The 17,473-nt window shown below is 38.8% G+C and overlaps 1 protein-coding gene across 1 annotated transcript; it reads right to left on the minus strand.

The window, feature by feature from the left end:
- Positions 1-83: 83 nt before the first annotated feature.
- psph (phosphoserine phosphatase) lies at positions 84-8,634 on the minus strand. Its single transcript, XM_052106879.1, has 6 exons — positions 8,499-8,634; positions 7,920-8,154; positions 7,695-7,829; positions 5,315-5,460; positions 2,234-2,382; positions 84-485 (listed from the first exon to the last, which is right to left on the minus strand). Exons 2-6 carry the CDS (start codon positions 8,057-8,059, stop codon positions 375-377), a joined length of 681 nt encoding a protein of 226 aa, XP_051962839.1. The 5' UTR covers positions 8,060-8,154; positions 8,499-8,634; the 3' UTR covers positions 84-374.
- Positions 8,635-17,473: the final 8,839 nt, after the last annotated feature.

A 17,473-nucleotide genomic window follows, 5' to 3' on the forward strand; every position in this document is an offset into this window, starting at 1 on the left:
AAAATTCATAAAATAAAAAGTTAAATAATCACACAAAACCTGTTATTTAAAATGTTTATAACAATATTATCTGTGACAATATTACAAATGTATGCACAAATATGCGTATTGCACCTATAAGAAAAACATTCGTTTTTAAATAATAATTAGCAAGAAAATAAAGTTTCTATCATAGCCTCACACTACATGCAAATGCAAATTGACATGTGATCTGTGGTTTAGTGTTACCTGCACAGTACGCTCTATGTAAACAACAGCATATTTAAAAACACACAAAATGTGCATTATGTAAACTAGTAAAGGCCCAACGCTAGTACCATAGATCAAGTATGTTATACTCTTTTATGTTCACTTCAGAATGGGAGCAGTCATTGTTAAATCTTCTCAAGTTCTTCTAGCACCTCCTCAAAACTCGTGACGTACCACGAGGACTTCTCCTTCACCTGCTGCCGCACCACGTTTCCACCGAATCCAATGAACGCACTCTGAAAATACAATGCGTCAAATAAACTAAATATCTCTTTTATCCCTTGTTCATCAAACCTTCTCAATTCCTGAATAATCCCAACAAGATCCTTGTCTGAGGCGGGTTCAAACTGTACGATTTATAATAGTCCTTTACGATTGTTTCTTGTCAGACTCTACGATATGAACGCATTGATATCGCCATCGCACACTGTGCAATGTTATGTCAGACTGCATGATATACATCATAGCTGACTGTGGTCCCAATCGTCCCGAACAGTGAACATGACAAGTTACGGGAGTGTTGCGGAATAGAAGCGAAACAGCAAAATTTGCCCACCACGGAGGAGCATTATTTTTCTTTCTCTGGAAGTCGGGACATCAGCATTTCCATTACTCCAATACCACTCCATCACGAGCATAAGCTAACATTTACAAGAAAGATGGATTTTGTCAAATAGGCCTATAATAATATAATTTGATCACAAATACAGAAATGTACAGATGTTGAGAATGAACGTGAGTGTGGGAGGAAGCCTACAGTAATAATGAGCTGCCACAAGCAAATATTCAGTGTGGAAATAAAAAGACTTCTACAAACTTCTCCGTTCACATTGGAGAAAACAAAAAGGTGGGTTATAGTACGTCTTTGTCCTTTTTATATTAGTAACCTATCGGCCACTCAAAATTGTTAAAATTCATAAAGGCTGATAATATATCACGCTTGCAAATTCCCGGTGAATAATGCACAAACATGACGTAGATTTCTATAATTGTATCAACTGTATTTGCTGATTTGGATTAAAACGTCCCATAAATACTTACCAGTATAAATTGTTCAATATTTCTATTTTATTGTATTTATTTATTTATAAATAAAATTGGAGTGGTGTGAAACTTAACTAAAGAAGTTTACAGACATTTAATGTAAATGTATTAAAAGTAAAATAGTAATTATAATAACATTGTAAAGAAAATGCATGATAAATGTAAAGAAAAATAATGAGAAAATGCAATCATTTATTTATTTTCATTTTGTAAGCTCTGTATTCATTTAATTCAGAGAATATTGCTTCTCCAAGTATTTTCTGCTTATTTATTCAAACTTTTTATATAAAATGAAAAAGAAAAATCATTGAAAGTACTCGAGTAGATAACTGGGCACAAATGTTGCTATGGTGGTGCAAACATGGAGCAGGTTTCTTTCCAAGTGAATTGGGGTGCGAGAGAGGAGCAGGATATCTCATCCCGTCGTAATAGAAGTCACACTATACGGCTACGATGGTAAATTTCAGACACTGTCCAAATTTCGACGGAGGCTGAAGATCATCGCAAAGGCTATTAATCGTCCGTCTGTGAACATGTCACACTGAATGTTGTAAGATTACTGATTTTGCCCTGCGACGAGAGAAATCCTTTAGGATTCCTGAAATTGATCTCAGACGGCAGAATCGTGGCCAAAATCGTACAGTGTGCACCCGCCTTTAATGGGAAAGTTCACCCAACACTGAAGGGTGCAGCGCATGCAGACTTTTGCAATTCACAAATCTATCAAGAGATTTTGATGATAATGCACAAGTCGTGTGGACTATTTTAATGGTGTTTTATGTCATTTTTGGAGCTGACACTAACAACCATGACTAACACAGTATCGGATTTGGATCAGGCTTTTCGGAACGATACTCAATCTGTATATCGGATCACGCATCCATACCTGCTGTTCCACAATACTTCTAAGTTATTTGAAGGTATCATGAGGCGTACTCACAGCAGGTGGACAGGCCTCAAGATCAGTAGCTCCGTCTCCAATCATCACCACACTGTCAAAGCCGTACTGTTCCTTCAGCATATTGATGACTTTCCCTTTCCCGCCCGACTCCGCTGTGGGCTGAGACTCATCGAATCCTGCGTATTCCCCTGACATATGGAGGACAAAACATGCAAAAATAATAAATAAATACATTTAATAATACGAAAATAAATAAAAGGAATAAATGTCTTGATAAAACAAATATAATTAATTTTTAATGAAAGTTATTCCTGAATTTATTTTTGTATGACTTTTTTTCCTTTATTATTTTCTCTTTTTATTTTTATTCTTTAAAACTTATTTTATTCTTTTGTTTTATTTGTATTATAATTTATTTTTGCATTCATTTATTTTTATATTTATTTATACCCACATGTATTTATTTCTATATTTAAATATTCCCACATTTATTTATTTTTGTATTTATTCTTACATTTCTGTCTCTTGTATGATAATGATGTGGGCGGGTCCTGCTTACCATTGGCTTATTGTAGATTGAAGCGTATGCTCGATTACTCTTGACTTGTTTTGATGTGACGTTAGGTCATAGCTATATCGTGTAATCTATAGCTGTTTGTGGGGCTAAAAACATAAGAGCTTAAGTCAATCCAAGATTTATTGGTTATACTACAATCACAAAATAAATGGGGAGCTGTTTCTTCAACAAATCCACAAAATGAGCAAGTTTCATAAATTATATTATTTCTGTGTATATAACTTCATATTTTGATGTCCGCAAATCCATAATATTGTTTTCTGTTCTTATGATTGTTCATTGTAAAACAACCATGCTTCATTTCGTATGTATGTATATACAAGTTCTGCAATAAAAAAAATTTATAAAAAAATCTATAGCTGACTCTTCACATATATCTAGAGAGTTACACGACATGCGAATGAAGTCGATAACCACGCATCAAATGAGTATGTTTCATTTAGAGTAGTGATGCTTATTGATGTTTTAGGAGAGCTGTATGCTGGTATGAATGTCGAAGCACATCCTGGATTGTTAAACTCTCTGCAAAACGTTCCCTGCATATTAAAAATCTGTGCGAGTCAGAGGGTGCTAAGGTGGGACGTCCATCTGCTTCCGATAAGTACTATTGAGCTCTCAACCAATGATGCACTGAAGCTACGCAAGGACCGCCTCCCTCATTTCCATATGCACACAGAAAAGTAAAAATAAATACATGTATAAATAAATAAATATATATATATATATATATATATATGGGAATATATAAATATGGAAATAAATATATGTGGGAATATATAAATATACAAAATAAATGAATAAATAATTAAAAGTTAAAAAGAATAAAAATAAAGTTAAAAACAAATATAGAAAATAATAAAGGAATAAAGTCATACAATAATAAAATCAGGAATAAATTTAATTAAAAACTAATTATATTTGTTTTATCAAGACATTTATTACTTTTTTTTAAATTATTATTACGTTTATTTATTTATTATTTATGCAGGTTTGGGCTTCCATACTGACACACAACAACACATGAGCCACACGTCTTTTGTAAACAGTTCTGATGAGCTCACAGAGCAGTTAGGGCTGCCCCCAACCAATGATTTTCCTAGTGGACTAGTAGTCGTTAGTTTAAGTCATTAGTCGAACTAGTTGTACGTTTATGAAATTAATTGAATTATATATATATATATATATATATATATATATATTAGGGGCATCAGAGAAGGGTTGAGTTCCAGGTCTGAGAAAGAATGTTATCAGTAATATTTTTAACACTGTTCTACATTACAGATAAATACTAAACTGTAATAATGAGCCTTTAAAATATAAAGTTTACAAGCGCACACACGAAGCGAGTCGCAGTGACACCGGCAAAAGCGGGAACGATCCTGAATAATTTGCCTGTAGACATACAGACACATGCTTGAAGAAACACGTTATTATTTTATTAAGAACAGATTAAAGCATTTATGTGCATGTATGTTTGTACGGAGGTGTGCGGTCTCATGGAACACACGCATGTAAAAGTTTCTCTCTTTCTTCATTTCTGTCATCTGAATTTTTGTTGCAAGAACAGTAACATGTATGAGTGCAGCAAATGACCTCAGACATCTCAGTTCAGGAGGTGCTTTGAGTTCAGTTCACTTTATTTCCACAGAACAGTTTATTGTGAACGCAACTCTGCAGTCTGTAAAATAATACAAAAGCACGTTCACCTCCAACCATGATTTATATTTCAGTGATTATTATCATCATTATGTTTATATTTATAATTGTCTTCAAGTCATTTTCCACCTGCATGTTTAGACGGATTCTTGCCTGACGGTAAATGGAAAGGTGGTTACTTATATAAATATAATTTTTTTATCAGTTCGTTATTTGAATTGCTTTTTCGTTTGGAGTGCAATTTGAATATAGAAATGTATTTGATTTACGTTTTTCATTTTTTAAATAAATTAATGTAATTTTCAATGCAAAATCACTAAATCAAGAATATTCATCGATTCCTCAGCACGGGGGTTGCTGATGTAATTGGATATTGCTATATATATATATATATATATATATATATATATAGTGAAGGAGGGACCAAAATGAATTTATTCACACACATGATGTATTTTCCCGGACAACGAAATCCCCGACCGGCAGAGAATGCACAGATGAAGTAGATTCTTTGCCAGAGAGATGTTCACAACTGTTGTAAAACCATCTTTAAAAATGTTGACCAAAACACATTTTAATTACACTTATTTTTTTTTTTATTTAATTTGAATTGTTAGTTAAAATAAATAAAAAATAAAGTTCAAAGTTTGAAATGAAGGTGTCTTGCTTTATTGTGTAGGCTTAACCCTAACCCTGCTTAATGAAAATTACCCCAAAGTACCACCTAGTGTCCAACCAGTGGTAATACCGGTGTTCGTCGGTTTGAACTTCATTTCCTGTGGGGTTTTCTTTTTTTCAGACCAATCAAAACTTAGTCAACTAAAACTCTTCTCATCGATTAACATTTGGTTGACTTTTCAGGGGCAGCCCAACAGAACAGGTCTTACCATTAAAGTAAAACTTCAAGCGGTTTGCATAGACGTGGTGCAGAGGAATGTTGAGCTGCGACGCCACGTGTTCAACAATGCAGCGGAAGCCGCCTGAGATGAGGAACACCTTCACGTTACGCTGATAAAGCTTCTCAACAAGCTCCCTTGAGGAGAGAACAGATCACCAATGTGAAGAGAAGACTAGCAATGGCAAGCCTTTTTGACATTTAATCATGCACAGGATATGAATTAAGAGATATATAGAATTCAATTTTCAATAGGTAAAATGCCCATTCTTGATATAAAAAATGGAATTACTACAAGTGAAAATGCTAACTTTGATACCAGTAATTAGGTTTGCATTAGTACAGTAAATATATTAACTCTTGATAACAAAAACTAAGTCATTACTTGTGGAATTACCCAAAAATGTAATATCAAGTAGTAAAAAACATAATTCTTGAATTTTACTAGTAGAATTTCATAATAATCTGTCATTCACTCCTGTTCAAAATGCAATTACAGATGATATCGTTTATTTCTTACTAATTCAAATTTTACATGTCAGCTATGTACTTCTTACTAGTAAAAATAATAATTATTGATATCATTGCAACTAGTAAAAATGCTAATTTTTCATATCTGTAATTAGTTTTTACTAGTGGCAATGTTCATTTCAGATATCTTAAATTATATTGTTTTTGCATTTTTGCTAGTTGTAATTCAATTATTGGTATGGGCAATGGACATTTTTACTAGCAACAATGTAACCGATTTCAAAGATGATATTTTTAGTGAGAAAAACATTCTTATTTGTGAAATTGGAATTCCAACTAGTAAGAAATGAATTCTAGACATCTGTAATTGCGTTTTGAGTGAATGAGAGATCACTGTGAAAATGCCTCATTGTCAATACATTTTGCAGACATCACACATGAAGTTTTTTACTAGTTTCTTTTTTATAAAGAATGCTAGTGCCCTATGATTTCTGTCTTAAAAACAGAATTAAATATAAAACAAGGAATGTCAAGGAATACATTTAGGAATGTCAATGAATCAAATTAAAATGCTGATATGTGGTAGTGTGATGATTAAACCAGAGAATTACAGTCTGCGTGAGCAGTGAGCTTCAACAGTAAGTGAATGTGAGCGGATTAACACCACGTGCGCTCTGTGTATTAATGACAAAGAGCAGAGCACTTTATTCACTGTGAAGCGTGTAGCACATGCAGAATCTATATTTATATGATTAAATCATAGCGCTTTGTGGTTTAGTGTGCACACTAGCCCATAAAGCAAACTACTTTTCTGGGGAGAAGTGAAGCTGTCAAAAACATCCGGTTTTGCACCAAAATAAAAGCTCCTTTTAACTACACGTGTGAAATTGAAGAAATACATAACTTCTGTTTAGTAAAATGTAATATTCAATGTAGTAGTCGCAATAATGCTATTGAGATATTGTTATATTGAGATATAACAATATCTCAAGCCAAATTGTCATGACTGCTTTCACTGTGCAGCACTGTATTTGACAATAATAATAAAATAAAAAACAATTCTGGGTTTTGGATTGCGCTGTGATGATCAGTTTAGACGTTCTTCATTTACTTTTTATTAATGTAATTGTAAAGGTATGTGGAAAAGTAATTGTTCTGTTTTCATTTGCTTATAACTATGAATACAGATAAAAGAAAACAGATTTCATAGGTCCTTGAATGGGTATTTCTGCGAGTAATGACGACATGTTACGTTTGAATTTAGAATTAAAGTTTTTACTAGTGCACGTTTAATTACTGATATATAAAAATGTAACTTTCTGTTTTCTGTCTATCCATTATTCTCTCTTCTGCTTTTTCACCTCTATTTTCTTTATTATCTATATATTATTCTCTTTTTTTCTTTCTTACCTCAACTTTTTATATTTATTATTCTTTCTTTTAGCCCTCTATCTGACCTATTATTCTCTTTTTCTTTATTTCCTCTATTTCATCCATCTATTATTCTCTCTTTGTTATTTTCTTTCTTTTTATCTATCCATCTTAAACTTTCAGGCCAGGTTTTGCCAAGCCAACATGAAAGTTTGTTTTGACAAACTTGATCTATCTAGTTGTATAATCACTGATATAATCAATGAGCATTTTCACTGGTAGTAATTCCATTGCTGACATGAAAATGTATTTGATCGTTGATACCGATAATTCATATCCAGCATGTGATTAAATCTCAAAAGGGCTTCATAAGACTACAATAGAGTGGACCAGACTAGTAAACCACTGTAAAGTACACTCCAGTAGTGCAAAGCAAACAAAAGAAAACATGTATTCACTTGTAAATAAAGGCAGCATTTTTATAGTTGTCTGCACATGATTCCCAAAAGCAAAGATGAACAGCTACTTACTTAATCCCTGGCGTGAGTTGAGGGGGGTGATCAGTTATCAGTTTGTTGACTTGTTCCCTTGAGCACTTTATAATGGACAGGCGCTCACTCAGAGCTGTTTTAAATGACACAGATCCCCCCATGGCCTTACGGGTCCTGATGACATCATACAAAATGTTCACATTTAAAAACAAAACTGAAGCAAGACACATCAGACAGACTTTATGTATTGATTTCGATTGTTACATTTCAGTGACTGCGTCACCGACGCCGCAGAATTTGGCGAGCTCGTCGATGCCCTCCTCGCGGATCACGGTGCTGTCAACATCGAAACACACCGCCTCCGCGCGGCGGAACAGCTCTTTAGTTTGAGCGACGGTTGCCATGGTGAACACTGAGAGACCGGAAACAGCGCTCGTGAAGTTCCTTCAGAAGAAAATTGAAGAAGTGTCGTGTCGCGTCACGCTCATCAGCACGAGACCTGAACATGTAACACAAAGTCATCAGCGCTCTGACAACACAATATAACCAAAGACGAGGGTGAATGTTTCGTATGAGACCCTCCAACATTTGCACAACACCAGCTAAACTCAGGCAGTGATACGTCACATGCATTCATTAATTTGACACTGGGTTATTGCATCACCCTCACAAAATGTAACTGACAACATGAACAAACATTTGTTTTTGTTTTTATTTTAAAATAAATAATTCAAGATTCTGTTACTGCTTGCTTATTTTCAGTAATTATAATGATACATACATATAAAATATTCGACAAGTTTTGAACTTCTTTGCTTTTATACGGTTATGAATTCCTCTTACCTTAATTCACAAGCGAATAAAATATACTTTTAGATAACGTTGTAAGATATCTCTTCAACGACGCGTTGGTATTAATGTCCGATAAACAGGAATGCCGCAGTTTCACTGGTTTGATCTCTCATCTCGCCATTCACTGCCAGAGCCAATCAAATGGCAGTTTCAGACTACTCTGATTGGTCAGTAGTTTCAGAGACTGTTTAGCAGAGACGGACCACTTCTATTGAAATTAATGGGCGAAATTGGATGGCTCTACGGATGTAGAAAGGAAGTCCCGCCTCACAGGTAAAAGAGCCAATCAACTTTTAGATTCAAACATCACCTGTCAATCTACTCTGAAATGCGCATGCGCATTAGTTATACAACCCGGGAAAATTACGTTTTATTTTGTGGTTATTTTAGCGTTATATGAGGTCAAGAAACACAATTTATGATTGCAGTGGTGTCAGATTTAATTTCTGGTTTGAAATATGTTCTTTGATCGTAATCTTGAACAACCGTTTTTGAGATTTTGGTCTTTCTCCATTCTGGTAGATAGGAGCTGCACTTGCATGACTGGAAATATTTCACTGACACTTCTGTCCAATTGGTCAACAAGTATACTAACTTTTGAAAACACTTTATTAGGGGCAGAATTGTTTGTGTTTCTGTATGCTTTGGGTGAGAATGGCACAGCCTGCTGTCATGCTACTCTTAATATAGTAGAAATGGTCAGATTATTCTGTATCCACCTTATTTTTCAGAGAAACCAGGGCGCCGTCATTTTCAACCTTGAATGTGGACCCCTTCAGGGATAAGCCTCTTCCAGCTATTTTAACTATACAAAAATACTACATTATGCTGCTTTTTATTACAAACTGGCAATAAATGCTGTCATAGTATTATAATTAATTATGATTTTCATAAACTCAATGTTTTTGAGTGTATATAGATTTATACCGTTTATGGCATCGTTTAACCCTTGTGCTTCAACTTAAAAAAGTTACTCAGATGTCCTTAGATGACAAAAATGTCATACTGCCATAATAAAATTATATATTCATATTATTTTCCACTTTCAATTAGTTATTTTTTAACCAACACCAATCCTGATCATAACCACCAAATTTTCATTCATTTTTAGTATTTTAACCCTTTAAATGCCAGTTTGATTACACACTGCCACTGTTGTTTTTACACACACACATACACTCTGACATCCAAATCAACACACCACACAATTTTAGCTGCATAATTTATTCAATTGGCCTGCGGTGCTCTATAATATAGCAAACAGAGAATAGGGGAAAAGCATGTATTTGCTCCATAGGCTAAACATGAGAAAAATGGTGCCACCTGGTGGAAAATATCAAAAGTGTAAATTTTGAAGACAGGTCTCCGGAATGAAAGCATAATATCATAGAATTCATGATTTTATGATTTAATAGCACTGCATTGAAATATTGCATTTTTAATGGGTTTCAATGGGGACATTTTTGTCCTGAAGGTCCCGAGTCTAACTATTGTGTGTACACAGTGTATTATAGATGTATTATAGGAACTGAGGTTGAAATATCAAAATTCCCCCGAAAATGCACACCTTTGGCTAAATTTATAACCCTAACCCTACCCTTAAACCTAACCCTCACAAAAAACCTTCTGCATTTTTACATTTAAAAAAAAATAGTTTAGTAAGTTTTTTTTAAGCGATTTGAATTATGGGGATACTAGAAATGTCCTCATAAACCACATTTATAGCACAATACCCTTGTAATTACCTTGTAACATAAAAATATGTCCTCGTAAACCACCCAAACACACACACACACACACACACACACACACGCACGCATGCACAGAACTGACAAAACAGATGTTACAAACATAACAAAAAACTATATCAAAGGAAAAACTGCCTAAAGGGAGAGCAAGACCACAACTTCAAGCATACATCAAGTCTGAATAAGTGTTGAAGGAAAAAAAGTCCACATTTTACTCTCTACAGACTGATCTGATAATAATCAAACATTAACATTCAAGCAGTTCATGATATAGACCAGCTCTTCCCGAGTCTGCTCGACATAACAGGCCATAAGATGGAAATCGAGCGAGCTCACAGGGTCCCGGCTCAGTGATCCACGGAGGGAGACATGCCTCGATCAATTCTGACCAAACAGAATTCATTTTGTTCAAAAACATATGTGGGGGTGTCACGTGATGCCATGCGAGGTTCGGACGTGTGAACGGCGAGCTCTGTGCATTTTGCTAGTTTTTTTTTTCCTCCTCTTTTCTCCCTAATTTGGAATGCCCAATTCCCAGTGTGCACCAAGTCCTCATGGTGGTGTAGTGACTAATCTCAGTTGCCTCCGCATCTGAGACCGTCAGTCCGCGCATTTTATCACGTGGCTTGTTGAGCACATTACCGTGGAGACATAGAGCATGTGGAGGCCCACGTTATTCACCACGGCATCCACGCACATCTCACCACATGCCCCACCGAGAGCAAGAACCACACATTATAGCAACCATGAGGAGGTTACCCCATGTGACTCTGGGACAATTTGGTTGATTAGGAGACCTGGCTGGAGTCACTCAGCACACCCTGGTTTCGAACTCGCAACCCAAGTGGTAGTTCACTTTGCTAGTTTTAACACTATTAATGTCATGAACTGGTGAGATTCTATACACTCTGATCCATAACTGTTCTAGGAGGACAATATGTCAAAGAATTCAAAATCCTTGGGCTCTGGAGATATTAAAAGACACTTACGTGCTTAAGTTGACACCCCCGAGCCAGGGAGCCGATTTGGTCACAGAGATGTGGGAAATGAGGCGAGAAATGCGGAACATGTCAGCAATGCTGACGAAGGTTGTTGCTGACTTGAAGTATCTTGCTGTGATACGTCGATCAATCACTGCCATGGAGACGAAGTTCTCTGCGTTAGTTACAAGAGAGGGGGATGTCGAGAAATGGATCGATTACTTGGAGTCATCGGAGAGGGAATTATCTGCTTATCCGCTAGCATCCAAGGTGGATTTGGAGCATGTCTGGTAGAAGTTGGAGAACATGGAGGACCGTAGCTGGTGGAATAATGTCCATATTGTTGTAATTCCTGAGGCAGAAGAGGGTCAGGATATGGTGAAATTCCTGGATGGGCTCCTTCCTAATTTGCTCGACATAACAGGCCATAAGCTGGAAATCGAGCAAGTTCACAGGGTTCCGGCTCGGCGATCTGCTGAGGGAGAATTCGCAATTAAATTCTGGCCAAATTTCTGAGATCACCCAATAAGATCTTGTGTTATGTGAGGCGAGGAGTAAAGGAAGGCTTTCTTGAAAGAACCACAGCATTTATTGTTCCCAGACTTTGGGAATTCAAGAGAGAAATGTGATCGATTCAAGGAATGCACAAAACTAAATTGAAAATAGATGCTAAGGATGGCCGTGCAACATTCACATGCCCACAGCAAGTGATGTCCTTCATAAAGTCAATGGAGTGAGTAAGTTATCTTGTGGTACTCACGTTGCAGCCGAGTGGACTGGCTCACTGAACATTCACTTGACTCTTCTTTTTTTTGCTGGTTCTGCCTAGTGGCTGGTGTTTATTTTGTAGAGTAACACACATTCAGAACAGCTGTATGAATGACTCTACATGCTCTTTGTACTTATTCCTCCTATTGGCTGGAGTGTGTTTTGTGGAGTATTTCTTGCAAGACATTGGAGTGATTAAGCCATTTGTTGCACTCATATTGCAGCCGAGTAGACTGGCTCATTGAACATCCGCTTGACTGTTTGGGGAATCGGCAAGCTCTTCTTGTGCTGGTTCTGCCTAGTGGCTGGAGGTTATTTTATAGAGTAACACACCTTCAGGGCAGTTTTATGGATGAATCTACACGCTCTTTGTGTTTATTATTATCTTTTGCCATTTAAATCTGTCTCACAAAATTTGTATAGAAACACCAGACTTGAGTAATCCGACAGCAAATTTGTCACAGGGGCTCTCGTAGGTGTACATGGACTGTTTGAGTTTAGAGGGATGGACGCCGGTTGGCACTGTCGTGCGTGGGTTAATGCACACGTTTTTCTGTTTGTTTGGTTTTGGGGGGATGTTCGGGGTTTGATGGATGCACTAATGTTGTCTTTCTAATCTTGATTTTGACACACAATCTATGTTTTCTTATTTGTCAAAATGTCAAATGTTAATATGAGTTGATTGTCTCTCTCCATGTGGAATGTGAATGGGTTGGGGCACCCTATAAATAGAAGGAAGTTTACTTCTCTTCTTAAGTGTAAGAAATATGATATAGTGTTTCTTCAATAAATGGCTGAAATATTTGGGAGTATATGGGGTGGGCATGCTTTCTTTAGTGCTGGCTAAAATAAGAGCAGGGGAGTCATTACGCTGGTAAGTAAACATCTACAATTCAAATGTCACAAACTGAGTAAAGATAAATTAGGAACAGTCATTATTATTGGTCATTTTACCGTGTTTCAGGTTTTTCCTCTTTTCTACTGTTTCATCTGCATGTATTTTACCTGTTGCTGCTGGCACCTAGCTTGAGTCTGTGTTTGTAGCCTGCTAGTTTATTAGCATCGCTTACATATCTGTTTTCAGCCTTTAATCCTGAACATCTGCCATTTTTCTGCATGCATCAGGTTTTCCCCCACACTAAGCTGCGCTAACACTGCCAGCTACTTTGTCGCTGCATGTTGCAAGTGGCTGGCAGTTAGGTCGCTAGTGGTGTCTAAACAGAGAGTCTAAACAGCACATTTTCTTTACAATTAATGTTATTATTAAAATATTAGGATCACATGAGCTCTACCATCTTCTCTCATATTGGCTATCGCTCCCGAAAGTTGCTCTTCATTTGCATAAGTTTTAATAGACTTTGTCTTGTCGCTGGACACGCCCACATCCGATCGCCAACGGTCGCCGCCGCTCATGTTGCCAGAAATCACCAGCTCTCATTGAAAATGAATGGTATGAAGTCGATTTGTCGCTGCGTGTCGCTGGCAGTGTTAACGCAGCTTTATTCTCTTATCGCGCATTCAACTGCGCGCATATTCCACCTGCATCTGCTTTCTATTTTTATAGCGATTAAACTATAAAAAACGTTTTTCTCCTCTGTGTTACATGGATTATTGCATCGTTCGCAAAGCACCGCTTATCAAGAACACGCTCATGTTATTTCTTCCTGCATTCACATCAATCTCAAACCCTAACCGCTCAGGAACAACCAACAACAACAAACAACTGCTGTAAGTCATGGCATACGCTCATGTTATTTCTTCCCGCATTGCATATCACATGTTTACAACAGCCTCCTTCATCCGCAGTGAGGGATTCACATGTGATAAATGTAAGGAATTAGTGATGATGGAGAAGGTTAATGAGTTAGAGACACGAATCCAAATGCTAGTGGATGTCAGTGAGAAAAAGAAGCAGGTAGATACTGTTTCGGATGCGAGTAGTACAGAGAGCAACATACACACTTTGATTCCAGCTGTAGACCCCTTGCAGCAGGGCATTTGGGTGACGTCTCGGCAACATACTCGCTCAGCAAAGAGACACCACTCTCCTGTTCCTGTTAGGATTTCCAATTGATTCTCCCCACTCAGTGATGCACCCACTGAGAATCATGTTGAAAGAGCCCTTGTTATTGGTGATTCTATTGTAAGGCACATGGAAATAGAGACTTCAGCCACTATTGTTAATTGCATTTCAGTGCCAGAATGTCTGACATAAAATCAAATTTACAAGTGCTAGCTAATGCTAAACGTAGATTTAAATATATATTTTAATTATATTCATGTCGGCACTAACCATGTCCACTAAAGATAACGTTAAAGAGGTGTGCGAATTTGCAAAAACGATGTCAGACACTGTAATATTCTCTGGTCCCCTCACTGCTCATAGTGATGACGAGGTTTAGAGTAGATTAGTGTCATTGAATGGCTGGACGTGGAGTAGTGTCTGTCTCCACTGTAAATTGTAGCAACACCTCTTCCTCGACCATTCAGAGAAGTTTTTGGTGTTACTCAGAGGACAGGATATAAATGTAAGTCTTTTGAACTAATAATGCTTAAACTGACACCATCAGATATAAATAAAAAAAACGATGTCGTCTTTTACCCTTGTTACAGTGTATAGATCACCCGGGCCTTTTTCTGATTTCCTTGGTGAATTTGCTAATTTTATATCAGATCTTGTAGTTACTTTAGTTAGAGCTTTAATTGTTGGTGACTTCAACATTCACTTAGATAATGAAAATGACTGTAACGCTAGGAAAAAAGTAAAGAGAGCTGGATCTAAGTGCGGCTATGTATTTTAATGGAAAGATAAACAAAATAAAAATAACGGGCAAACGCAGGAACAAAGAAACATCCACGGTGGGAAAAATACAGGAAACACACGAGAGGTCAAACACATACAACAACTGGAGGCTTGAGATGCGGCCACAGGATGGGGACTGGGTCAGGGGGCCTGAGAGGCGGCCACAGGACGGGGACTGGGTCAGGAGGCCTGGGAGGCGGCCACCGGACGCGGACTGGGTCAGGAGGCCTGGGAGGCGGTCACAGGACGGGGACTGGGTCAGGAGGCCTGGGAGGCAGCCACAGGACGGGGACTGGGTCAGGAGGCCTGGGAGGTGGCCACAGGACGGGGACTGGGTCAGGAGGCCTGGGAGGCGGCCACAGAACAAGAACTGGATCAGGCAGCCTGGGAGGCGGCCACAGGACGGGGACTGGGTCAGGAGGCCTGGGAGGCGGCCACAGGACAAGAACTGGATCAGGCGGCCTGGGAGGCGGCCATAGGACAGGGACTGGGTCAGGAGGTGGAACCGCTGTAGGAGTCGCCACTAGTAAGGCGGATGGAGCCGCTAAAGGAGGAATAGTCACTGGGGGCGGAGCCATGGAAGGCTCAGGAGATGGAGCAGTGGATGGCGGAGCTGTGGAAGGCTCGGGAGGCGGAGCCCTGGAAGGTGGAGCCGTGGAAGGCTCGGGAGACAGAGCCGTGGAAGGCTCGGGAGGTGGAGCCGTGGAAGGCTCGGGAGGTGGAGCCGTGGAAGGCTCTGGAGGGCGCTGGCTCATTGGGCGTGGCAGGCGTGGAATGCTCAGAACCTGAAACCGGGATTGAGAGAGGTGGTTCCTCTGCAGCGAGTGTCTCCAAAACTACTTCCATGTGCAATCTCCAGTCTCTGGCAATTCCCCTCACCGGCATGTTGGTAGTCCGATTAGATAGATGGTTTTCAGGGTCTCGTCATCAAAACCGGTGTGGATGGCAATGGTGGAGAAGAAATGGGAGAACTCTCGAATTGTTTAATCCGCCTGGCTTAGTTCAGTGAAGTACGCCGCTAGATTCATTTTACGGTCAGTTGTTCTGTAACGCTAGAAAAAAAAGTCAAGAGAGCTGGATCTAGGTACGGCTATGGATTTTAATGGAAAGATAAACAAAATAAAAATAACGGGCAACCGCAGAAACAAAGAAAACATCCACGGTGGGAAAAATACAGGAAACACACAAGAGGTCAAACACATGCAACAACTGACAACGAATGATCAAAGAACAGGGCTTAAATACACAAAGGATAATGACTAAATGAAACACAGGTGAGGACAATGAAGGACAGCTGGCAGAGATGAGAGCAGGGAATTATGGGAAGTGTAGTCCGGGAACAGATGACAGGGGAGAAACACAGTCCAGTCAACAGTGAATCGTGACAATGACACATTGGGATTAGCATTTATCGATATTCTCAACTCTCTTCCAGTCAGACAAAATGTAACCGGACCAACTCATTGCCATAATCATACGCTAGATTTAATTCTGCCATATGGGGTTGATGTTGATAATATAGAAATTCTGCAGCAGAGCGATGACATCTCGGATCTTTACCTCATCTCTTTTATGCTGAGATCAGCTAATGTTACTCAATCTACACCACACTATCGTTCAAGTAGAACTGTTCTTTCGACATTAAAGATAGCTTCACTAATAATCTTCCAGATCTATCTCATACACTCAATAAACTCCAAAGCCCAGAAAAATATAACAAAAATAACAAAATACACATAGGTAGGTAACACATTCAGATGAGCAAAGATTCGAACAAAGAGAGCTACCATCAGACATGCCGCCAATTCCCCAACCAGAACACCAGTTCGACGACAGCCCCCCAAAGTGGACTGAGATCGACAACATAGTGAGGAAGGCAAGGGCAGCTTCTGCACCAGGACCAAATGGAGTTCCTTACTGGTTGAATAAGAACACCCCAGGTGTTGTGCGGTTTCTGTGGAGGCTAATGAAGGTGACATGGAAGAAACAAAACATCCCAAAAGCTTGGCGTAGAGCAGGGGGAGTAGTAATTCCCAAGGAGAAGGATGCCTCAAACATCGACCAATTTCGACAAACTGGCATTTATTCTGGAAGGAAGGCGATCTTCCATCAATACCCTCCCTCACCCAACATCTGGACACTCATCCACTATCCCCTTTGTGAGAGCAGGGCAGGGCCCAATGAAACCAGCTGCAAGAGTGGATAGCACCCTCTTGGACACCGCACGGGACTGGAAAATGCAAGTGGATCTAGATAAGCAACTCAAGTTTCCACCTGAGATTTTAAACACGAATCTCAGGCCGGATCTTGTATTGTGGTCAACTTCACAGAAGTCCCTGTTCATCGTGGAACTAACTGTACCATGGGAGGCTGCAGTGGGAGAAGCGTATGAACGGAAAAAGCTGAAGTACACCGATATAGCTCTTGAGGCAAAACAACAAGGCTGGCGTACACAGGTACTTCCGGTGGAAGTTGGATGTAGAGGATTTGTGGCCACATCTATAGGCAGGCTCCTGAAGGGGGTGGGAGTTCGGGGACAGGCCTTCAGGAAAGCCATCAAATCACTGTCGGAGGCAGCAGAGCGAAGCAGCAGGTGGATCTGGATAAAGAGGAAGGACCCCAACTGGGCTGCAAAGAACATTAAAGGGGAGTAAAAGCAGAAGGGGG

The sequence above is a fragment of the Xyrauchen texanus genome, chromosome 36 (genome assembly GCF_025860055.1).
Source record: "Xyrauchen texanus isolate HMW12.3.18 chromosome 36, RBS_HiC_50CHRs, whole genome shotgun sequence".
NCBI classification, from domain to species: domain Eukaryota; kingdom Metazoa; phylum Chordata; class Actinopteri; order Cypriniformes; family Catostomidae; genus Xyrauchen; species Xyrauchen texanus.

What these genes read in the sequence shown, in the direction of transcription:
- psph (XM_052106879.1), bottom strand. Translation starts at nt 8,059, where the DNA reads ATGGCAACCGTCGCTCAAACTAAAGAGCTGTTCCGCCGCGCGGAGGCG. An exon ending in GGTGACGCAGTCACTGAAAT is followed by an intron (nt 7,830 to 7,919) that starts GTAACAATCGAA and finishes TGATGTCATCAG; the next exon opens with GACCCGTAAGGCCATGGGGG. An exon ending in CTTGAAGTTTTACTTTAATG is followed by an intron (nt 2,383 to 5,314) that starts GTAAGACCTGTT and finishes TCCATATGTCAG; the next exon opens with GGGAATACGCAGGATTCGAT.